The 24,781-nt window shown below is 40.8% G+C and overlaps 1 protein-coding gene across 28 annotated transcripts in view; it reads right to left on the reverse strand.

Moving 5' to 3' along the window:
* The window catches only part of DMD (dystrophin), a 2,035,724-nt gene that overhangs the window by 277,611 nt on the left and 1,733,332 nt on the right, over positions 1 to 24,781 (reverse strand). For 26 of the 28 annotated variants that reach the window (XM_039486264.1, XM_039486496.1, XM_039486317.1 and 23 more), the window contains 2 exons: positions 12,249 to 12,421; positions 7,971 to 8,127 (listed from right to left, as the gene is read on the reverse strand). In XM_039486264.1, the coding sequence (XP_039342198.1) occupies positions 7,971 to 8,127; positions 12,249 to 12,421 (330 nt within the window). Of the gene's footprint in view, positions 1 to 7,970; positions 8,128 to 12,248; positions 12,422 to 12,748; positions 12,890 to 24,781 lie in introns of those variants that run through there. The other 2 variants (XM_039486462.1, XM_039486465.1) reach the window with 1 other exon arrangement.

A 24,781-nucleotide genomic window follows, 5' to 3' on the forward strand; every position in this document is an offset into this window, starting at 1 on the left:
TAAACAAAAAGCCCAGAAATTGAAGGTTAAAGTCATCAGCTGATTAACTTTGAACTACATTTGAAATTAAATGTCATACACAGAGCCCCTAAATAAACACCTCCCGTGACTATTAACGAGAGTGTCAGCTGCAGTTCATGATGAAAAACTTGGCATGTTAACAATTCTGGGACATTTTTGTCAAATAAGTTAAGCACATGCACACAGTAGCTACTGTTTAAAGCTAAATAACTACCTACATTATTTTGTTTTTTTAAAATATTTGAGAACTCCCAATGAATTGGATGATAACTTATTGTAAGAGACTCTTGATCTTGAGATGAGTAAAATCATTTGAAGAATGTTGAGTCCCTTCTTGAAGTGCCTGGCATAGTCACTAAAGCTGAACTGAGCAATGGACATCAACAGACTTAGGCTGTTCTCTGAATATACCACCATCCAAGTTGAGTCATTTGGAGGAATTTCTTGCTGATGCATCTCTATGATTTATGCTTACTCTAATGTTGACTATTTTAAGAATCTGACATTTTGATTTGTATGAGTGAGAAACAATGCTATTGTGCCTTTGTTTCATAAGTCTTTGTATCTGCTAACTGTAATGGCCAAAATCAGCATATCGTTTCTTGGCATGTTTAAATGTCTTTTGTTTGGGCTACTAATACTGTGTGTAAGTTTTAACTTTGTGGCCCAGTCGGCATTTTAAGTTATTGCCAAGGTACAATTTAATCCTCCCCAGCCAAATGATGGATGAACAGTTCTGAGTCAAAAGGGAAATTGCACTGAGTTTGTGCTAACATATATATATATATATATATATTACAATTATTAATACTGGGCTAAAACAGGCCTTTACTCCCATTTAAGTCAATGGATATTTGCCTAAGAAGTGAATGAAAACTGAGAGTCAGATTGATTAAATTACACATTTATTTCAATTTGTGCCTGGCCCTTGCATGACGTGCAAGAGGAAGGAAGGACAAGTGAGGAAAAACTATTATGTTTATCTCTCACGTGGATCCCATTCCTGCTCATCCTACAGAAGGGTAGACCCCAATCCAGCCCTCCAGAGTGCAGGGGCTGTGTGCTGGGATATATCCTGTTTTCAGAAGCTTCCACTGAGAAAGGGCATCTGCAGACTTCCCCAGTAGTGTCACAATTAACCCCAAGATTTAGCCTATCATTATTATCCACTACCCAAGGGATGCAATGTGCTTTATAGACATGCCAGAAGATAAATCCTTTTCCCTGAAAAGCTTACATTTTAAAAACAATCCAAACAAGGACAAAGGACTGCTCCCTGCTCGTGCCCAAAGAAAGCAGGGAGAAGGCAGAGCCGCTCTGATGAAGAAAGCAATACAACTACAATTTCCATGTCTTCATGGCTGTGTAGGAGTGCATGTTTTCACCTGCACTGCTGGGAAGGGGTAGTAGGTAACTTTCTTCAGACAGCTTTCGCTGTTGGCAGAACACTGGGCTAACCTGAGCCTAGCTGAGGGGATGTGTAAAGGGTGGGGAGAGCACAAAACACTCTCCCTTACCTTTGTCCCTGATGCAAGGGACACTAGAAGTAGTGGCACTAGATTCCCCAAAGAGGACACAGCTATATCCCCTTCCCTTCTCCAGGACACCAGAGTTAGGACAGGTGGGAAGGAAGGTATACTCCATCCTGTAACAGGATGTAATGGGGGATACTGGGGTATCTGCCTCATGTACAATGGCTTCTGGAGCTGCTGGTGATATATAGCCTTACAGCACTGGCAACGGCTTAAACCTTCAATCCCGCCATGGTATATTTTACATATAGCTCTAAACAAAGATCTGTGTTGACACCCAGAAGAAGAAGTGTGCCTGTGTCTTTATCTCCTCTTCTTCTTAGTGTTCTATTCTGCATGTCGTATCAAGCTGCTGAGGCTATGAAGTAAGTCTGCACAGGCCAAGTGTTTTAATAATTCCCAACATGATGTGGCATCCATTCCTGTCCCCTCTTCCTCCTGCTGAATTCATTTTGGTCTGCAAACATCAAGTAGGTTAAATGATACAGTGTAGCAATTAGAACAAAAAAGTTTTAGGCTGAGGCAAAGTCAGGTGCACCATATCACTTAATTAAAATGGATGTGCTCACTCCGCATTGCCACATTTGATTGGAAATTCTCACTGTATGAAGACACTGTTGGCTTTTCTGTGCTAAGATTCTTTTTAGCGTGGCATATTCATCTGAATGTAGTGGTTAGCTCAAAATGGTAGAGCTCAAAAATGGTAACAAGCTGACATTTTCTCTCGCTCTCTTTTTTTGGGGGGGGGAGGGAGGAATTTATCAACCTATAGCCCTGACAAATGCATGCCAAGAGTAAGCAGCCTAGCATTGATAACAGAATTAACCTAAATGAATGTCTAATTTACAACCCATGATTTCAGGCTAATTTTATTGAATTCTTGAATTCCTTCCACACTTTGTGGTGACTGCAGAGGAAATCCAACATGCATAATATATGACCTGACAAAAGAACAAAGAAGCTGCTTTATTTAAGCCTTTCTATTTGTAATCAGCACCAGAGGTGTAATGGCAGTTTGTCCACCATTTTAATAATGCATATATTGATTAGTTCATCTCAGTATCATCTCCACTAGCCCCTTGTGGGGAGCTTCTAGGGTGTCAGGGCCGGCTCCAGACCCCAGCACGCCAAGCGCGTGCTTGGGGCGGCACGCCACGGGGGGCGCTCTGCCTGTCGCCGGGAGGGCGGCAGGCAGCTTTGGGGACCTCCTGAAGGCGTGCCTGTGGAGGGTCCGCTGGTCCCGCGGCTCCGGTGGACCTCCTGCAGGCGTGCCTGCAGATGCTCCACTGGAGCCACGGGACCAGCGGACCCTCAGCAGGCACGTCTGCAGGAGGTCCACTGGAGTTGTGAGACCGGCGACCGCCAGAGCGCCCCCCGTGGCGTGCCGCCGTGCTTGGGATGGCAAAATTGCTAGAGCCGCCCCTGTAGGGTGTCCTTAGATCTCTTCAGTTAGGAAAGTATAGACATTTTAAACTGAGAGATGACAATACTATGAAAAGGACAGTGCAGTATCAGTAAAATGAAACACTACTCCCTGATCCTGTAGAAAGACAAGTCTCCCAATATTCCATTTCAATGGGATTTGGAGTAGGAATTAAATGGATTCAGGATGACTATGCTTTCCAGGATAAAACCTATTTTTTTCTTTTTTTTTCCCAAGAAAAAACTGCCCTCTGTAAGCTCTACCTAGATTAATAAAAAAGCAGGTTATAGTCATGTCTACACTACCACTGAATGTATTCAGGCAACAACTGTGCATCAACACAGTCACTGCTATCTTGGTTTCCCTGGGATGCCCCCTCAATGTATTAACTTGCTATTAATTGTTATTAACTCTTAATAAACATCACTGCATAAATTTCTTAGGCAATAATATAAAGAATGATCTGGCCAGTCAAATGCTCAGAAAAAGGGGTTGAGGGGAAGTAGCTTGCATATACCAGGAATAAACCCCATGCCAGGACATACCAGGAACAACACACGCATGCACATAGTTATTGCTAGCATGATTTCACCATAATGTATTTTATCCAGCCATGACAGCATGATTATTAAGGCAATAATATATGTCTGCTGTCATGACCAGGAAATCTGTGGAGTGACACAAGGTCCAAGCCATTTGGGAAAAATACAGCAGAGAACAAAACAGAAAACTGCAAATACAGAATCTGTCAAAGACAACTTGAAGCCGGCAGAGCTTTTTACTGATCTTGCTTCCCTCCCTCTCCACAAGAGGTCTTTGAAGAGTCGACAGTGTGACCTAATTTCAAAGATTATCTTTTGTTCTTTTTTCCACCAGGAACCCAAGTGCCTATAACTAGACAGGTATCATGTTAAACTACAAAAGTGCTACTGCGGGGGGAAGAGGGTGGGGAGAGGGAAGAAAAGAAGCTTTCTACAAGTAACTAAACTGTTCTTGCTTTGATACTGTGAAATGACTAGGGATTGTGACCAAGAGAAGTGTGTCCATGTGCACGTGTGTACCTGTAGCTGTGCGGACATAAAGAGAGGAGGGAAGAAGGGCTGGGTTGTTCTGTAATGTCACTTTGCCACTATTTGTGAAAAATTATGTTTATGTAACACCTATCACCCCAAAAAACTGTACAAACAAACTAATATGGAAACCACACAAGGATCTCTTAATCCATTGCTGAAATGTCACCACCTCTGGGATGGACTGTGACGGTTTTTTAAACCATGTCAGGACACTGTGATACTGTAAAACATTTTAGGTCAGTGAAGAATACCTTATTCAACTGAAAAGTATACAAGGTGGAGAATGTTTTTAAATACTTAGATGTGGTGTTAAGTACTGAAACCCTTTCTCAAGGAACCATTTCTTTCTCGTAACTGTCTTGCCAGGATTGGTGGTATCTCACACTTTCTCTTTTGGGGAAAGGGGCAGAGATAGGACAGCAGCAAGGAGCTATGGTAACATCTAGATTATTTAAGTTTTCTGGCTTCTTTGCAGTCTGGCTAGGATTTGTGCATTGGGGAAGGAACACTTACCACAGGCTATAGAATACCTGAGCAGCAAATTGCGGAGCAGCTCTGTGCAAGCTGCTTCAGCCAAGTGGCTCCAGTAGTCCCTCATGCACCTTGTATAGCTCCATTACTTGAGAGAGGGTAGGAAGGAGATAGCTAGGTCCATTCAGTAGTGAAACCTCAAGCCCATCCCTTTCTCAGACAACTCCCAGAATAAGGCTTTGCAGGGAGTGTGCCTCTTTTTCAAAGTGCCTTCTCCCTGCATAGCAGAAATGCATTGGTTCCATCTCCAGGAATCCAAATGCAAAGGCAGGATTTGCCACTTTAAATTCAATCCAGAAAAGACAGATGACACTGGTAGGTATTGCAAGAAGAATCATTCTGAGGAACTGGTGAAATTTCTTCTATTTGTCATGTCTAGCCTCTATTTTCTCGGTTCAGTGTCTTTTTGGATATTTCACTTCTCCTAGATTCCCAGGAGTGAGCAGTAACCAGAAATAACTTGTATCATATTCAGCTTGCAGGAAGATGTGGCCTTTCTTATGCTGATCTCACCACTATTATTCATGCATTTGTCACATTCGGACTGAAGCAATACACTTTATTTTGGGCGGGTCATAACAACAAAGTCTAGTATAAATATGGCTGTCTGACATAAGCACATAACACATGCATGATGTGCACAGGTTCACCTTTCACTTTAGGTGAGATTCAAGCTATTCAGAGTTATCAGTAAAACCTTAAATCTCTCCCCTCTGAGCCTACCATAGCAGCTGTGATTGGCTGGAACGCATTTGTAGTCTGTCACAAGGGTTGAACTACCAAGGGTAGGTAACAGGACATTTTCAGTGGAGGGCCATTGACTTTGGTACATGCTTCCTCTTGCAGCTGGCCAAGTTTGACAATATAAATGATTCAGCATGAAATGCATTTGTTCAAACTGGCTTTTTAGAGGTCACATTGAACTTATAAGAATGAGTACACTTATCCTGGAAATCTCATGGGACCCCTCTTTGCATCCACACAAGGTCCCTAGTCCCTGTCCTCTACAACTTTCTTCCTTGCCTCCTTAAAATAAGCCTCTACCACATTTTTACCAGCAGCCTACAGCACTTTCATTATGGAACTACCCCAGGCTTTATCCCAGGAGGTCCCAAGTCCCTGGCTTTTGTTGCAAGAACCTGAAGCCTCCTCTTGGTGCTTTCTGGATTAGGGATGGAGTGGCAACTGTCACCAAAGGAGGACAAGTGTCATTGTGAGGGTCAGACAGGGTTTAAGGAGCTGGCTGCAGGCAGACTGGGTTTTAGTGTTGTGGGAAGTCTTAACCCAGCTCCTTCTCTAAACTGCCAGACTTCCTCCCTTTTCCTCAGCACTGTGCTGCCTCTCCAACCTATGACCTCATCAAACTCGTGCAAAATAGCCAGTCTCCTGGTTCCATTTACCTGAACACTGGTCCGTTCCCCAAGGAGTAACACCTCTCTAATACTCATACCAAAAATGCCACATGATTTTAAAACCTTGATTTTACATTTTGTTCAGAATACTCTGCAAAGTGGACATATGTCAAAATAAAAGCCGTGTACTTGCAACCATTTACAGCAACTTATCCTGAAAACATCTTAAGATGTCCCACAAATATAATGAAGTAATTACTGAATGGGGTTATCTCTGTTACTTGTTTTAGCTCTTAATATGTCACTAGTGAGTAAGTCTGAGGTACAGAACTATCTCATTTGTAGTTCTAAAGATGTGTTAGGAAATATACATGAACTGGCACCTAGCAAACACCTAAAAGTGTCTCCTTGCTGTTTGCATGGAAATTAACAGAATAAGGTTAATATGAAACAATATAGGAATGTTGCTCAACTCATAAATGCATTTTTTTAAACCCAGCAAGAGGTGTCATCCTTTGGATGAATACTTCTTGTGGGATTTTTTTTTTTAAAGCTAATAGCAGGTGTTGGATTCATATCCCTGTTTACCACAATACTGGTTTAGGCTGGATAGCTGCAGTGCAAGCTTCCCCATGACATTGTGATATCATGCCACTACCTTCTTCAAACGGACTTCACTTTAGGAGCAAGAGGATGGTTTGCAGTGCCCTTGCACATTTGATCCTTGGTCTCTCTGCTGAGACTCCCAATTGTCATGACAATTTTCGGATGTGCATAACTGTCCACTAGGACTTAGATCAGCAACTGTTTTCACATATGATGCTGATCAACCATTAGAAAGAAATACGTTTTGGTACCTATAGGTTTAGATTGCATTTCAATACATGACTGAGAAGTGAAAGATGCCATATCCCATTACCAGTCTTCTGAATCATCTATTTCCTGCTTGATTAAATGAGGCTTATTCTAGCCATTGTTAGTAGCTGTCCAGGTTTCAAAAAATCCTATGGTAATTGTAACAGAGGGCACCTGGCCCTCCTGGCTCCTGCCTCTGCTAGGTTCAGATAAACTCACTCAGAAACCCTTGGGTTCTGAAACCATTGGTGCTTTTATTTACAAGTTTGTGTTCCCACCACCTTCTCACCATACAGCGTGTCTGAACCAGGAGGGAAGGGCTTTTTCCCTGCCTGCACTCCCTCACTCTCTTCCCTCCCATCACCCTCACTTCCTCACTTCTTATATAGCCCTGGGCTATTTGGGCTGGCAGCTGGCTCTCATTCCCCAATTAGGGCCATGTTCTTTCCAGCCAGCTCCACTTTATTCACTTAAATGGGGCTGGCGTGGCAGGGTGATGATCTTGCACTCTTCCTGCTCAGCATCCTGTCACAGAATTTTTCAAAAAAGAGTATGGGAATGACACTTAACTGGTGCTAAACATTCCCTTCTCCAACAACTCTGATTATGTAAGCAATGTGTAAAAAAATATATTTATAAATTCCTTTTGTGATGATGTAACAGTGGATCTGTTTGCCCACAGAGTCATTGTACTAGCCATACTCGTATCAGATAAAGGAATGTCAGAAAGCATCCAACTGTCAGAGGTGGCACAATAAGCCCAACCTATATTCTTTTTTGTTTTTCCTTTTGCTACAAGTGAACACAAAGTTAAACAAAACTACCTGGAGGACTTACAATCTGAAGGTCCTATTTTGGTTCTAAGTACTCAGAGCCTCATTAGGAAGGGGGAGTGGGTTTCAGCAGGGATAGTAGGAGGCATTATGGTTGGAGTAATTAGGGCAAATACAGAGTACCCAGGAAAACATTCGTAGTAGCACTATTAATAACAAAGTTTTAAATTGCACTTTAGGCTATGATCATCAAAGTGCATAGGGACATTAGGTACCTTTGAAAATTCCACTCTTTTTATTATCTCTAAAATATATTTTAAATGGCACCACCCTTTCTCCAACAAAGAGGGTTTTAACTCTCATCCAAAATTAGACCAATACCTTTGAAAGATCATTCAAAAAGATCTTACCCTGTGTGTATCATTCTGCTTCTGCACCGTGGGAAGATCCCCACCAATAGGTGCTTGCTGCTTTAACTCATCATCCTTCAGCTGAAGCCATGCAAGGAGTTCCTGAAGAGAGAGGTGTAGACGCTTCCACTGGTCAGAACTGGCTTCTAAATGGGATCTGCAAGGCATATATTATTGCATCAGCTGTAGGAAAAATAATTGTTTTATTTACAATGACAATAATAGAAAAAGTCATACTCCAGGGTGAGATTAGACGTCATTGGTTAAGGTCACGACACAGCCTGCACTCACTCTTGAAGGTTCTTGGCAGTGGTAATTAATTTAGTGATCATTAAAATTAGGGATAAAGGGACTATTCCATTGCCCACTTAGATGGGTTTTGAATTTGGCTACATCAGCAGTGGCTTGAGTGAAGTACCTCAGTCCTGACCTGAAACACACCTGCTATTCCAATCCTGTTTTTTTCTTGAACAGTGTGACAGCGGTTTTTGCTAAATATGCTCAAGCAACTCATCCTTCACTTGAGACCTCAAACCAGAGATTGAACTTTCATCTCCAGAGAAGCAGAATGACTTGCCTATTCCACTTTGGCAGCTAGTCCACCACACAATAGACTCATGCAGTTACTCCTCCTCAAGTTAACAGAACTGATGCCAAGTTCTCACAAACATTATAGGGTAAACCTTGAATTTAGTAGATTATTTTATAAATAGACAAATCAATGATTTATGCTACAGAATGTTTGCTCCATTTGAAGGTAGGATGTGAGAGAAATAAAATACATCACCGGAGAAAAGAAAAGAGAAAGCATAACTCTGGTCAAATCAGCATCATAAGAAGCACCTCTCTATTGCTTACTCATTATCAGTACTTGATGTAATATGCCAAACCTAATGTTGAGCCTAATAATATCAAGTAATTACTTGCTATAAACAGATCTACTGTAGGAATGAGACTGTGACTAGACCATCTCTTTATTGATTAATTTATTGTTTACACTGCATTTATTTGTATTGCATAATATTTTTTTTCCTCTTACACTTCGGAATGCACATAAAGCCATTATCAATGTTTCCATTGCATCATTTTTGGCAGGAAGAACTCCCTAATGAGTTTTCACTGCTTTTAATAGTTTATCGCATTAGTTCAGATCCGAACAATATAATACAACAGCTAAGACATGAAAATGTTGAATCTAAATCACCCCCCCCCTTAAAAATGTATATTAGCTTTGAAATTTAAGTTTATTTTGCCTCTATTTAACCTCCAACTTTGCTTATCCGGGAACCTTTTATATCCCATTTTCTGATCTCACTTAATATTTGTATTGTCTGGTAATTAATAATCTGCTACTATACACTGCAAGGAACAGGGCTGTGAGGAAGAGTGCCACACATGGACTCGCTGTGGTTTTCAGGATCTCTTGATTTGGATTTGGAAAGGACTGGTGGATACACGTGATTTTTAAAAATATGCTCTGCTGCACCTATAGTAATTTCTGATCTTGTACACCAGGTCAGCAAAGTGTAGAGTAAAGAGAATAGAGTTGTATAGCCAAGCTTGTAGAGTAACAAGGTCTAGCTGTTTTGATTCATGAACTGGTGCAAGAGGTCACAATTCCACCCCCACCCCATTTTGAAAACTACTGTCATTATGAGGGAGGAGAGCACACAGGAGCATGCAGGCCCCTCCCTAACCAAGAACACTACATCATCATCTGAGTGATTAGTGTGCTTTCTTGACCCCTCCATGTAGCCTGCCTTCTCTCACTTTTATAGCAAAATATGCTTTCCTAAAACAATCAAGATGGCCTCCTACGTGTTATGGCTTACATTCTAAAAGGTGGTTATGTTGTGGAATAAATACTTCACTCCTCTTTGCCTGGAGTGCTATGGAGTAAAATTTTCAAAATCACCTCAGTGATTTCACAGCCTCAATCCTAGTTTAAAAAATCTCAGTCTCCAAAGTAACTTAGCTGCTTTTGAAGGTTTTACCCACTGTCTTGTTTTGAATTTGTAAAACATGAAGGATAAGTGACCTTATAACATCAAACTAAGAAAAAATATCATTAAATTGAAAAAAATCATTCATGGAATTTTTGCCCTGATATTCCAATGTAACTCATAATTTTTTCCCAATCCAAGTCCATGAATTGCTGCCTAATGCTCATCTTTTGAGCAAACTGTACATTATTTAAGCTCCATAGTGCAACATCAATCTAATCCATTCTTTTAGTTCTGTACAAATTTGATTGCCCCAATTCTATTGGGGATACCAAGTTAACCGACCCATCCGGTGATGGTGGTTGGTGTTTTTTTTCCCAAGGTAAAAATATATATTTTAAATTCATATTTAGTACCATGCTCTTTTAAAATAGGTATATATATACTATTTAAAAATACATATACATATTTAAATATCTAACAAAGGACAAAGCAGATGATCAACATAAAGTAAAATTTTGGACTGAGGTCATAAAATCAAGGACTTAAAGTCAGTGAAAAGTACCTTGGGAAAACTTGCTGATTTAGGCAGACTTGATCAGGAGTGTGTAACAGTGAAAAAGTACATAATAATGGAAATCAAACTCTGCCTCTCCTTAATATCCCTTGCAATTGTTCCTTCTACCATATATTTTCTTTAAACAAAATGTAATGCATTCAGAAATTCAAACTAGAATAGGCTGATGCTGGCTCAGTAACCATGGTTTCCTCCTCCTGTTTTCTAAAACTTAAATAAAAATAATAATCACCTTTTAGTGTCTATTTATAGTGCAAATAAAAGACAGCAACAGACGAGTTGGGTTAACACCTGCAATACACTGCAGGGCAAGCTTCTGTTACAAAACCTCTCTATAGTATATACTGTCAATCATGGGGAATAGTAGCAAATCGTGTGATGCAAAGAAATATCCCTAGGGACTAGACTGAGTACCAAACTAATTTCAATTTGTTAGTCAGTCATATCTGAACTCAGTGGTTTAAAAGCTAAAGCATTAGCTCTTTTACCTTACATGTTTTGGCTATTCTGTATCCTTCATTATGACCAACTGCTTGAGAGAGTAAGCCCATTGCCTTACATGTTTAATTTAAGAGTATAAAGCAACTGTGATAAACTAGGGTTACTATTTTTGACTTGATTAATCACATCAATAATTGAACGGCAGTAGCTGGGATGTAGAAAATCTCATCTATTAAATTGCCCATGTTTGGCCAACATGCTGTTTTTCTTTTCTCAAACCTCTTTTTATATCAGCAAGTTTATGGGTAAAAAGGCATCTGAAGAAAAAGAACTCAAAATAATGCTTTGAATGGTTACATCCCTTTTCTTTTGCTCATCAGAAAAAAGAAAATCTCTCTTCTTTTCTTTACTTCAACTACCAATATCTTTTCAGTCTCAAATCTTTCATTTATTTTTAATGATTGATGTTATGAAGATGGCTTTTGTCATTACACACACTGACCTCCCTCAGGGCTTGAGCTTCAAAAGCTAATATTTCATACATTACTTTGAAAATGCTTCTGCCTTTTGATGCCCTCTGAACTACCACCATCATACAACAAATGAATGAATGAAAGAGTGACTGAAAGTGAGTGCACTGGAGCCAGGTTCTGTACTGTAAAAAACATATTTATAAAGAGAAGATTCCTGGACAGTTTCTCCAGAAAAGAAATCCTAAACCCTTAGAGGTTTGCATCTCCATTAGATCTTTTGTAACATCACCCTTTATTGTATGCTTCCTTGCAAGAAGAAGTTTGTTTTTCTCATGAAACCCAGTGACAGTTTTTACCCTTGAATTTTAGGTTTCAACTTTGCCCCCTCTTTGTCTAACAGAAGCCTAAAATAACATATGCTCTCATCTGTAAATTTATTCTTAGTTTAGCACTGGAAAGAAGAGCGTCACAAATGCAGTGCATAATAATTATTATGTTGTTTAATAACTTCTCTTTTATGACACATTGATAAGCCATACCCAGCTCTGTAAAAAGCCTGCATTTAGAGAGAGTTACTATTTAAGCACACTACTCTCTTTTTCTAGAACACAACTGTGATTATAAAACCTCATCATGTTCCTCAAATCCTAATCCCCCACAATCATTTCTGTACCAAGTAAATTAATCATTCTTAGATAGTAGTTCAACATTCAAAATATCATGAATCACATAAAAAATGAATGAAATAGCACCATCAGAAACAAATTATGCCCTTGTATTGAGAGAGGGGTACCTTTCTGTCTCTCAGATTAATTGAAGGCACTTTCTTGTGTTTGGTTCCTACCTAATGTTTAGAGATTTTTTCCTAAGCTCACTCCATCTGAAGTTCATGTTATCCAGGCGTCTCTGCAACAATGCTGCATCATCAGAGCCTTCCAAGGATCTCAGGATTTTCTGTCCATTTTCATCCAGGTTATGGAAGATGTCAGTATGAGCTTCAGTCTCTGTCTGGAGGTCCTACAGGGGTAATACAAAAGAACACATGTATTTCTTATAAAATCATGAAGACTAATTAGACTGATGGACCATAATGGCTATCACTTCCCAAAGAAGAGTGAAACATATCATAAGTAATACAGATTGTGATTGCTCCCCTGAATGGTAACTTTATATCTGGTAATATGCTATACACCCATTTCATCTTAGCAGGAAGAGAGTATGCATTAAACAATGAGGTTTTCCATACAAAACTCTAGGCTTTGACAGCGGACAAACAAACAAGGCTGATGTATATAAATGTGTCAATAAGAGGAAAAAGCCCTCAGGATCACAGCTGGATCTGACCTTTACACGGTACGTCTTCCTGTGTAACATTTTCAACTTGAATCGGGGACTGCAACACTGGTCATGCTGCATGGCAATCCCAAGAAAACTAAGCTACTGCAATAGCAGAGCTTTAAAATACCAAGTTCACTTACATTCTGTTGACAGAATGCATTTCAGAGCGCAGACTTCAACAGTCAATAGTAATAAACAGGCACTTTGTACTATATCAAAACATTGGTCAGGGCCATGGCTGTAGGAGGGACTGAGAATAGCAAGGACCCAGAATATGCAAGTGGAAGTTCATGTTGAACAGCCAGCTTTTCTTATCACTTCGTAATTGCTGGCCAGCTACATTTCACATTCATTTCCCTCCCTCATTTTTAGCAGGGCAGCTTCTGCCAAAATAACATTCTTTAGAGAGCTGCCTGGTACTAACATTCCTATCTGCCTACACACTGAATGGACTCTTTGTATATTATCTGCTTCACTCTCAGAGATTTGTATGCTTCAGATCCACAAGGTTACAGATTCATTCAGGAGCAGTGGCCATATCAAACTCTTTAACTTGAAAAAATATCTACAAATATACGATTGCTTTCAAAGTAAGATGGGTGAGCTGGCCTAGCAAGTAATGTTCTGCATTGTCATGAGGGACACTTGGGTATGTAAGTTAGTTTTCTAGCTGTTGTCTCTCAATTCCTGGAAGGGAAGTGTTGTGGAGGCAGTGTGGAAGGAGAAGTGATCTGTGGTGTTTAGCAGTGTGGCCAAAAAGGAGTAATTAATCATCGCAGATGGGCTCCAACAGGAATTATGTCCAATCTTCCTCAACACAAAGGATGAAATCAAAGCAGGGAAATATGGACTTGAATAGAAAATGGAACAGTTTCTAATTGAGCTGGCTGAATTCTACGTAAATAGTTCAGGGCATGCACACTAGCTGTGCTGAAGCATGCTAAGAAAACGTGCAAGGTTTGCCCAATGGCAACACTGGCGCTGTTCTAAACTGCTTCATTTGTAATACCCAAGGGGTACCTATCCTGCTGTGTACTACAAGCAGTGTACTATGGGAGATTTAAAAAAAAGGCCACAGGTGCATCATGGGACAATAGTGGAAAAACATATTTAACTGTTTCAGTTAAACTGTGTCCACACTGGCATTAGAATGATTCTTGGCAAAACAGTTCAGATTATACTGGTGCTACTCCTGTTGGAAACAAGTATAATTCAAACAGTACTTAGATTGCTTGTAAAATGTTTGGGACATTTTTGTGTGTGCACAAGCAGTATGTTAAGAGCATGCTTGGGGGAAATGTGGTTTTTTGCACAGTAAATTTCTCTAATGTTAACAAGGTCATAGAGATAGCAACATTCAGCCTCCAACAGAAACACAAAAAGCCCCTTCGGAGAAAAGAAAATAAGGGAAGAATTAAGCATTACTGAATTGGAAGTCAGTAAGTATTATTTATGTGTGTTAGGTTATTTATGGAGAGTATTTATATATATATATATATATCTCCCTGCCTGAAAGAGTTTACAATCCAATTTCATAGAGTACAAGGCCAGAAGGGACCACTGTGATCATCTAATTTGACATTTTGCACTACACAGGTTACAGCACTTTGAATTAATTCCAGTTTGAACTACAGCATATCTTTTAGAAAAACATCCAATCTTGATTTTAAAATGTCCTTTGAGGGAGACTCCACCACAACTCTTGGTAAATTGTTTTAATGATTAATTATCTTCATTGTTAAAAACTTGCTCCTTATTTCTAATCTGAATTTATCTAGCATCAAATTCCACTGGATCTTGTTATACCATTGTGTGCTAGATTGAAGAGTTCTCTACCATATAAGTTCAGTTCCTCATGTAAACAAATACATACTGTGATCAACTCATCCCTTAACCTTTTAGATGCAATATAGCCAATGAGAGTAGGATAAAACAGGAGGTAAGAATGTGTGATGTTTCTAGAACTAGAGGTTATAATTCATTATGGCTGTGCAGAACAGAGACAAAGAAACAAGAAAACAATAAAAATAAATTTGCCTCCATTTGATTGATGTGTCTTCCATCTTTCCCCTCTGACAGCCTTCCCATCCCAAGAGAAGCAGATTACATGAGAGGAAAGAACTCAATTCTTATATTTATCTTTTGAAATGGGAAAATATATCTTATCCTTCAACAAGGAGAGTGAAAGATCAATACAAGCAAAAATCTGTTCCTTGAGAAGAATGCAAGGGGAGGATCCATTTCGCTTTGGAAACTACTCAGATACTTGGAAAATTACACTGGTGTGTCACAATATATCTAGACACATTGACATCATACTGGGAGCATACAGTATTTGTAGCATTTTGGGGTTTTTTAATACATTGAAGTCCACAAAGTAAGTACAGTGGATCAAATTCAGCCCTGCTGTAACTCACTAAAGTAACTTGAGTTACAATGGGAAATAATTTTACTCAGTGCACTGTATTTTTTTGAACAGGAGTACTTGTGGCACCTTAGAGAATAACAAATTTATTTGAGCTCAAATAAATGTGTTATTCTCTAAGGTGTCACAAGTACTCCTGTTCTTTTTGCTGATACAGACTAACATGGCTGCTACTCTGAAACCTGTATTTTTTTAATTGTCTGAGGAATACATCTCCTTTAAAAAGAGGCGCACAGTAGACAAAAAGTACACTAAGTACAGTAATGCAATGAGTATTGATTGTTAACAACAGGTTGTATTACTTTACAGAAAAAAAGTAAGAACTTGTCTTGCCACACCCAACATAGGACCCAATTCTGAACTCTCTGCTTGGGGAAAAACTGCCACTGAAGTCAATGGCAGTTTTGCCTGCATAAGGACTACATGATTAAGCCCACCTTTATGAAAATGTCCTAAAGAATTTAATAGATAACTGAAACTTGACTGAATGTAATGTTTTAGTATTCTATAGATTTGTAAGAGAATATATTTCTGTTACAGAATGATTAAAAATCTGAAGCAAGGCTTTCATTTTCAATTTAATTCTATAGGATCTATGAATAATTTCTACAGAACACTATTAAATTTAGATAGATGGTATTATCCATCTTAAATTATATAGAATCTTTTCATCAAGGATAAAATGACTATTTTAAATTCCATCTTCTTTTCTGATGATATATGCTAAAATTCTGTTGAAATTCATAGACTTTAAGGTCAGAAGGGATCATCATGATCATATAGTCTCATCTCATGTACATTGTAGGCCACAGAACCTCACCCATCCAATCCTGTAATAGACCCCCTAGCCTCTGGCTGAGTTACTGAAGTCCTCAAATCATAATTTTAGGACTTCAAAATTACAGGGAATCCACCATTTACACTAGTTTAAGCCTGCAAGTGACCCATGCCCCATGCTGCAGAGGAAGGTGAAAAAAACCCAGGGTCTCTGCCAATCTGACCCAGGGGAAAATTCCTTCCCTTCTCCAAATCGACTGAAGTTAAGAACTCAGTAAGAAGTGTTATATCAGACACAGAAGTGAAGGGGACTTGTCTTGAGGAAAGGGATGAATTTTCAGGAGAGGCATGGAAAAGACTGGTTAACCATACAGTAACAAGTTTTGTAATGTGTGGTCCCTATATATTCCACTTTTGGTGCACGGGAGCTACATGTGCCTGAGACCAGAAGACATTTTGTTAATGGTGTTTGTTGGTCTGTGCCTTTTTCCTCCTTGGTACTCTGAACCCAGGGTATTAGGGGCAGCGTGCACTGACTGCCTCTCCAGTTATCTTGTACTCTAGTTATTGTACAAGGTAAGTAACCAGTCTTTCTTCTTCAAGTGATGGTTCCTATGTGTATTCCACTAGAGGTAACTCAGAGGCAGCATTAATTGAGGAGAAAGTGCAAGAAACTCTGCTGCACCACTGACTGAAGGACTGCTCTGCTGAAGGAGGCAGCTGCTGCAGAAGCCTGTACCAGGACACAACCCTAATGTCCCACAAATGTATGCACAGCGTACCATGTTGCCATTCTACTGCTGCTGGCACTAGGCCCCCTGCTAACCCTCCCTCCTGGACCCCACCTCCCCCTGAAGTGTGGGGCCCCCCAAAGCAGTTGCCCCAGTCCGTCCTATGGATGGGATGGCTCTGATTCAATATAAGCCCAAACATTGGTGGAGCTGGGCCCACATTCCTGAATATTGGTGGAGCAAGGCCACCACAGGCCCATATAACTCACCGCCTATGCTTGTGGGGCAGGGTTATCAGTCAAATCATAGCTAAGCAGGATGTGCCCATAATCCACTAAGAGAGTCTTCTCTATTAAGTTCAGCAAAGGAGACTAATAGTTTGGGTGACTATATACGGAGCATCGGCCATAAGGACCCCCAAACTCCCAGTCCCTACTCTTCTGGTTGAGGTGATTGCAACTTCCATAGACAGATGAATGGAAGAATATGAGACCAAAAGTTCAAAGGGAGAATTTGTAAATGCAGATAAGACTTGACTGAGGTCCCATATCAGGGTTGGTTTCAGTACTGGAGGAATGGTTCTGACAAGGCCCTTCAAAAACTTAATTGTAAGCAGATAGGCAAAGACTGTATAGTTATCCACCAGGGGGATGAAAGGTGCTAATAGTTGCCAAGTGCACTTGTAAGGAGCTGAGGGACAACCCCAATGTTTTCAGAGAGCGGAAATATAACAGTATAGTTGATATCTCAGTATGTTCTGGAGGTAACTGACAATGTTGATACCATTATGACATGCCAAGATAAAATCCAGACCAATGAGTAGCTGTGTCACCCATGCCTTCTAATCTGGGGTGCCTTTTACAATGCTTTGCTGCTGTAGCCTCCAGCCTGGACTGCTCACAAACAGCCTTCAGCATGAAAGCCACACCTTGCCTTTTAACCGCCTTGGTTATATAGCAGCGTGATCCCAGTACACTCCCAATTTTAGATCTACCCCCAGATATGTATGTTCTGTGCTGCCCAGCCCTCTCCTGGACAACAGAAGTTTATATAACATCTGTTATTTCTTTAATAGAAATCATATGCAGAGTACTTGCCACCCCAAATGGAGTTTCCCAAACACTTCAATTTGGGCACACTCAATTAGATAAAACAAGTTTATTAACTACAAATAGATAGATTTTAAGATTTTAAGTGACTACAAGTACTTAGACATAAAAGTCAGAAATGGTAACAAGACAATAAAGTTAAAACTCCACTGGTGCCTAACTTAACTATATCAGATTCAAGCAAAGTTTCCCACCCTATACTTTCAGCAGTCTTACTGACCAAACCCACTAGTTCAGGACCCCTTCTCCCAGAATTCAGTGAAGGCTTCCTCTGTTGCTTCAGGCACCGAGAATCGCTAGGTAGGCAGAGAAGGAGGGGGAATCTTGGGGTATTTGCCCCGCCATTTTATAGTTTCAGTCCCCCTTTTGAAAAACAATTCCAGTTGCATACCAGGAGACAAAAGGTCTATATGGAAGGATTTTCCCTGCTGCTTTTTTCTCACTAGTTTGAGCTTCCTTTGTCTCCCCTTCCTGCTTGATGACTCTGTTTACTGTTTAAATGTAAATTAAGCAGAGCACACAATCCTTTGATTGAGACAGATTGCCAACTTCAGTTTGGAACATGTGTTAATAATATCATACAGTGGAATCGTATAACTCCACATACAATGTTGTCAGATATTTCATCAGGACAAAATTGACCAGCAAATTATCAGTTTTAAAATGATACCTTATAAGACATACTTTGTACAAAGACTATTACAATATGTAGGGTGTGGACACGCATGGGAACATTTGTCACAACCATATAGCTACTCTCTTCAATTTTGCTGTACAGTATTTCATTGTAGATTCTTTCCTGCTACTGCTAATGATAATGCTCAGTGTCTGTAGATTCTATCTCTGTAAGTTCGTTGTCCATCCAAATACTAACATTATCAGATGAAAGAGGCTGTGTTGGAATGGAGACCTTGCCTCTGTCCCAGGTTAAGACATCTGATAGGAGCTGAATGCAGATGCACAGGCACTTGTTGACCATCTAGAGAATGCTTGTGAACCAGCCACATGGGAGCCATGAAAATCACCATCACTTTGATCTTGATCTTCCTTAGGATTTGTGGTAAGAGAGGGATGGGCAGAAATGTGTACATTAGTGTTTCTGACCATTGGACTAGAAATGAATCCCCTCCAGAGTTGTGGATTTGAAGCAGTAGACCAGGCATTTCTTGTTCTCCTGAGATCTAAGGAGAACCTATGACAGGACATGCCCCCCCTCCACATTGTTGAAAGATGCTCTGTACCACCAAGTCCCATAGTTCCCACTCATGGTCTCTGGAGAAATATCTGCTGAATCTCTCTGCCAGAGTATTCCACACCCCTGCAAGGTGCACTCTCAGAGGGTGACCTAGTGGCAGATGCACCAATTCCACAAATGTACAGCCTCTATGCATAAAAGGATGGATAGTGCTCCTTCCTGCTTGTCATTAGAATTACCTGTTATCATGTGGTTCAACATGACTTGAATGTGAAGGTTCCAGATAAATGGCAGGAACCATTTGCAAGCCTCAAGTACTTCATACAGTTCTAATATGTTTGTGTGTAATCTGGTATTATGCAAGGTCCAAGTACCTTATGCTATATGTTCCTTTAGATGGGCTCACAAACCTATCAGAGAGGTTTCTGTAATCATTATATTTGTGGTTGGGGGTGGGAGGGAATGAACGAAGGTACCCCTATGCACATTAACTCTATATTTTCCCACCAGGTCAAGACTCGGTGAGGGTGCAAGACCAGACTGTGCTTGCTTGGGGTAAACTGGCTGCATCCATCCATGTAGACATTGAAGATGAAGACTTGCAATGGGCATCAGATATGCCCATGAGGCCACATGGTCTAGGAGGATGAAACAGGACTTTAGTACTGTCTGGGGACTTACTTGGAACTGAGTGATGAAATTCATCATAACTTGGAGCCGATTTGAAAGTAGATATGCTCTGGCTGGGACTGAATACAGAGTTGCTCCAATCAAATCTGTAGTCTGCATGGGAGCCAAAATAGAGTTTTCTGTGTTCATTTGGAAACCTAATGCTTGTAAGAGTAGGAGCAAGGAGAGAGTTGCAATTGAACTTCTTGATATGACTATCTTCTGAGCATCCAGTTGTCCAGGTAGGGGAACACTGATGAACTGTCAAGACACAGATGCGCTGCCACTACTGATAATATGTTCAGGAATACTCTTGGTGCTGTTGAGAGATCAAAGAGCAGCACTCTGTATTAATAATGGTGTAGGCCAATGGTAAAATGTAGAAACCTCCTATTTGTAGTCAGCATGTGCATGTGGAAATAAGCATCCTTCAGATTGAGAGCTATGAACCAGTCGCCTTGGCCTAGCGAGGGGATTATAGAGGCCAAGGTGGTAACTCTGAACCTCAGGCAGTGGATGAAGACATTCAGCTGTTTGAGATTTAGTATGGGCCTCCAGCCTTTTTTCTTCTTGGGGATGAGGAAATATCTTGAATAAAAACCTGTTCCCCTTGGGCTGGGGTGATACCAGCTCAAAATCTCTTAGTAGGAGCTGGAAGTCTACTTCCTGCCTGAGTATTCTCTCATGAGAGAGGTCCCTTAGGAGGGTCAAGGAAGGGGGTTTGGGAGGAGGGACTGACATGAACTCTATTGTATATCCAATGGTGATTATTTCCAGAGCCCATCTGTCTGATGTTATAGGGCACCATGCCAAGGAAAAATGAGCTATATGACCACCAAGAGGGGTAGATAATTCTGAACCAGTTAGACTTGCTGGGAGGACTGGTTTGTGGCTTTCAGAGGTCCCTCCAAGAGAGCTGCTTAGGAGGAGAATAAAGGAGGAACCTTCTGTTTTCTGTGCTGTAGTTTCTGATGTTTTCGGGGGAGGGTCATAAGGCCCCTGGTAGAAGGCTGATGAGTGGAGCACTGCCAATGGTAAGATTGAGGCTTAGGATATTTTCTTCATGGTTCCGCAGTATAAATTCACGGAGAGTGGAGAGTCGCTCTCGAGTCCTTGAGGGTATGTAATGATCTGTCCATTTTCTTGCTGAATAGCTTATTTCCCTCAAAGGGCAGATCCTCCATGGTTGATTGGTCATACTTGGGAAATCTGGAGGATTGGAGCCACAAAGCACATCTCATGATTATAGATGTTGCCACTGAGTGGGAGGCTGTATCCGCTGCATCTATTGAGCCTGGAGGGCAGACCTGGGTAGCAATTTACCTTTCTCAATGATTGCTTGGAACTGCAGTTCTTGAGGCAACTTTTTGACAAATTCAGAGAACTTATTATAATGAATAAAATCATACTTTGCCACTAAAGCCTGTTAGTTTGCTATACTGAACTGTAAAACTAATGGAAGTGAAGTTCTTTCTGCCAAAGAGTTCTAGGAGTTTGGTCTCCTTATCTGCGGATGTAAAACTGGGATGGTTTTGCTTGTTCCTTTCAGTGACAGCCTGCACCAACAAAGAGTTTGGAATGGAGTGTGAGAATAAGGATTCAGCCCCTGTAGATGGTACAAATATTCCTTTTCCATTATTTTCAGAGCAGGAACTCAGGTGGCCAGAGTATGTCAGTCCACCTTGGTTGGTTCTAAGATGGAATAATTGACTGGCAATGTCGTCTTACTAGGGACATGTGCTCTGGAGGATGTCTAGTAACTTGTGAGGGGTATCCTGTACACATTCCAGGGGGATCTGGTGCATATCTGTGATTCTCCTTAGGAAGTCTGGAATAGTCTACAGTTGTCCATTGGTGATGGTAAGCGTGGTGTGGACAACTCATCTGGTGAAGACAATTATAACCCCCCATGGTTTTTGATCTGATTGGTCAGGTTGATCCTCTTCCTCAGAGTATTCCTGGGTGGATTGAGGTTCTTCCTTACATGGGGATATCTGCTGAGGCTCCAGTTCTGTTAGCCTGTAATTGAAAAGTTTTACGTATGGATTCTAGGGAGTCCAAAAGGCCAATGAGAGGGATCATAGGAGTAATGGGGTGGTCCCCAGTGAGAAGGGTACCACTAGTCTTGAGCCAGGCAGTCTCTGCTGTGGGTGTAGGAAGGTGCCCATGATCTTAGAGCCTCTATTGCAATGGTTCTCAACCTATTTACCGTTGTGGGTCACATAGGCAGCTCTCTGTGTGTTATGTGGGCAGCATCCACACAATATATGTATGGCCCTGAGGATATCACATGAGCCACAGCTGTGTGCTGATTAGGTTGCAGGTTGAGAACCACTGCTCTATTGTGTCTGACCTCTTGATTTGATAAGGCCAGTGAAGCTCTCCCACTACTCTCAGATTCATCAGAGGAGTATGAGGCCTCTGTATCATTGGGCAGAGCTATTGGTACCAGAAGTGGTCTTACTATGCCTCAGCTGGTAGGCAGTACAGGTGACTGTTGAACAGATGGCAGTGGGACTAGATCCAACGGCACTGGTGATTTGGTGTCTGCATAGAGAGAAATATCCTCCAGAATAGTATACCTGACCTCCATATTTGGGCTTCCTGTCTCTTGATGGTCTAGGGCAGATGGTGGTTTTTGGTCCTTGCTCCTTTGCCTCACCAGTGCAGAGGATGGTCCCAACACTTCTCCAGACAAGGGTCCTGGGGCATTCTTGGCTCTCAGTGCCAAGGAACTGGTACTCTGTTCCTTCTTATCTCCTGACAGACCCATACCAAGACATGGAGTCTTGCACAACTTAGAATGGGTCAGGGAAGAAGTCCTCTTCTTAGACAAGGACTTACAGGAGATTTCTCACATTTGTCCCTGTGAGGATGTTTTCTCTTACACTCCTCATGTCTGCCTTGTTCACTTCTAGAATCTTTAACTCTGCCTCCAGCAGTCCAGGAGTTGGAGACAACTATGATCGAAGGATGCTTTCTCAGTGCCTCTGCCCAATGTACAGGGTCGGTCTTATGGCCAGCATTGGATGGTGGCCTCACTGAATGATTCGTCAGGAATGTTCAGAATCTGAACTCCGGGATTGACAGGTTTGGTTGGGGAAGGACCGAGGGACAAGAATTTTCCTGATGCAATAAAAACAAATGTTATGGTCATCACTGACCAGGAAGGAGTGGGACCAGACTATGCAGATCTGCAATCCTGGGGTCTTGGGTGTGCTAGGTCAAGGGTGTAGAGGGAGTAAGGGTATGCCAGGCCCTAAAAGCTCACAGAAACTAATCCTAACACTAAAATCAAAGTTTTATCAGAACAGGAGAACTGTTTACAATCATTTACACTAATAAAACAAAGAATGCTAGCTAAAGCTGTGGACCACTGAACAAGTGCCATCTTAGGCCATGGTGGTAGAAAAGAACTGGCCTGAGAGTCGGTCAGCACCACAGATTATGCCCTTGGTTCAGAGCACAAGGAAGAGAAGGGGGCAGGCACAGACACCGCTAATGAAAAATCATCCAGTGTCAGGCACATATGCACCTCGAGTAGAATACACATAGGAAACAACACTGGAAGAAGTTTGCGGGATGATATGCCCAGTGTTACCATGCAGATCAAGGATGGGGAATGTCTTTAACCTCATCTGACCCAGCTATGTCAAACTACCTTTGCCACCTGCAGTTGCTGAAATCCTCCTGGCATTCCTAATAATGACAAGCTTCCCTATTGCCACAACCTCACACCCCCAAATGTACAGAAATCTGCCTAAGGCCCCATGTGTTTTACATTGCACAAAGTCCTTAAAACACAACTATGTCCCTGGTTTTGAAAACTAGAAGAATATACAATATAGCTCTTGGGATCGTCCATGTCACACAGATTCTTCCGTTAGGGATTCATCATGGTTCAGAATAGTTTATCAGAAATAAGTAATTAATTGATGTCAAGCCTCATCTTATCCCACAAGCAATATATAAAAAGACATGACATATGGCAAAATGCCATAATTATTTTTTTGACAATACATTAGAGAGAGATCAGTCATGTATCTGACTTCCCCGGCTCATTTTTCTTTAATTACAAAAGGTTGGAAATGGAAAAAAAAATCCTACAAAGAAGTAATTAGTTAGAATAATTGGACCACATCTGAGTTAGACTAGAACACACAAATTAATTCTGTCCAGCTGACAAAATATTTACTTCTGATGCAAGTAAGGGAGAGAGAGAATTAACTAAGTAATACTTTTAAGAAATTAAAAAAAACTTAATTCCCCCATCTATAGACCAAATTCTATCATTGAACTTGTACTTTTAGCTCCCACTGATGATAATAAAGTAACACTAAGAACTTTAAATTTCCATAACCTTAACTTATCCACTGAAGTCAATGTGATTAATTAAATAGGACTTCAATAAAAAAAAGACAACGCTACCTGAATAAATGAGCCCCACCTGAGGGCAGAATTTATCCCCAAGGCATTGAGACTTGTAATAAATAAATAACCTACTTACAAAAGAGGCTATCAAGTTTTATTGAGTGATGTTGACTGAGGTGAAGGCAAGCTTTACATTTACCTTGAAGTTAATAAATGTTGATGCTCACCAAAACGAAGTCAAGATGTTTATTGTTACACGTCTTCATAAGAATGGCTGGGCCATTCTAGCCCAGTATCCTGTCTTCCAAAAAGTGGCCAATGCCAGGTGCTTCAAAAGGAATGAACAGAACAGGCAGTCTTTGAGTGATCCATCCTCTGTTGTCTGCTCCCAGCTTCTAGCTGTCGGAGGCTAGGAACGCCCACAGCATGGGATTGCATCCCTGACCATCTTGGCTAGTAGCCATTGATGGAGCTATCTTCCATGAACTTATCTAGTTCTTTTTTGAACCCCATTACAGTTTTTGCTTTCATCCAAAATATCTAGAAATCTTTCCAAAATATAATGGTTTTTCCCTATTTGTCTATAATCTAGAAGGCGAGAGGACCAGAAAAACTGTCATAAAATGATGTAGATAAAAATTAATTGGCCCAAGAGTGTTCTAGATCCATATAATAAACTTCCCATCAATGCAAATAACTGAAATATCTGGCCTCTTCATTTTTAAATCACCTGCAAGCATTTTATTTTTACGAAACATCTAA

The sequence above is a fragment of the Mauremys reevesii genome, linkage group 1 (assembly GCF_016161935.1).
Source record: "Mauremys reevesii isolate NIE-2019 linkage group 1, ASM1616193v1, whole genome shotgun sequence".
Taxonomy (NCBI): Eukaryota; Metazoa; Chordata; order Testudines; family Geoemydidae; genus Mauremys; species Mauremys reevesii.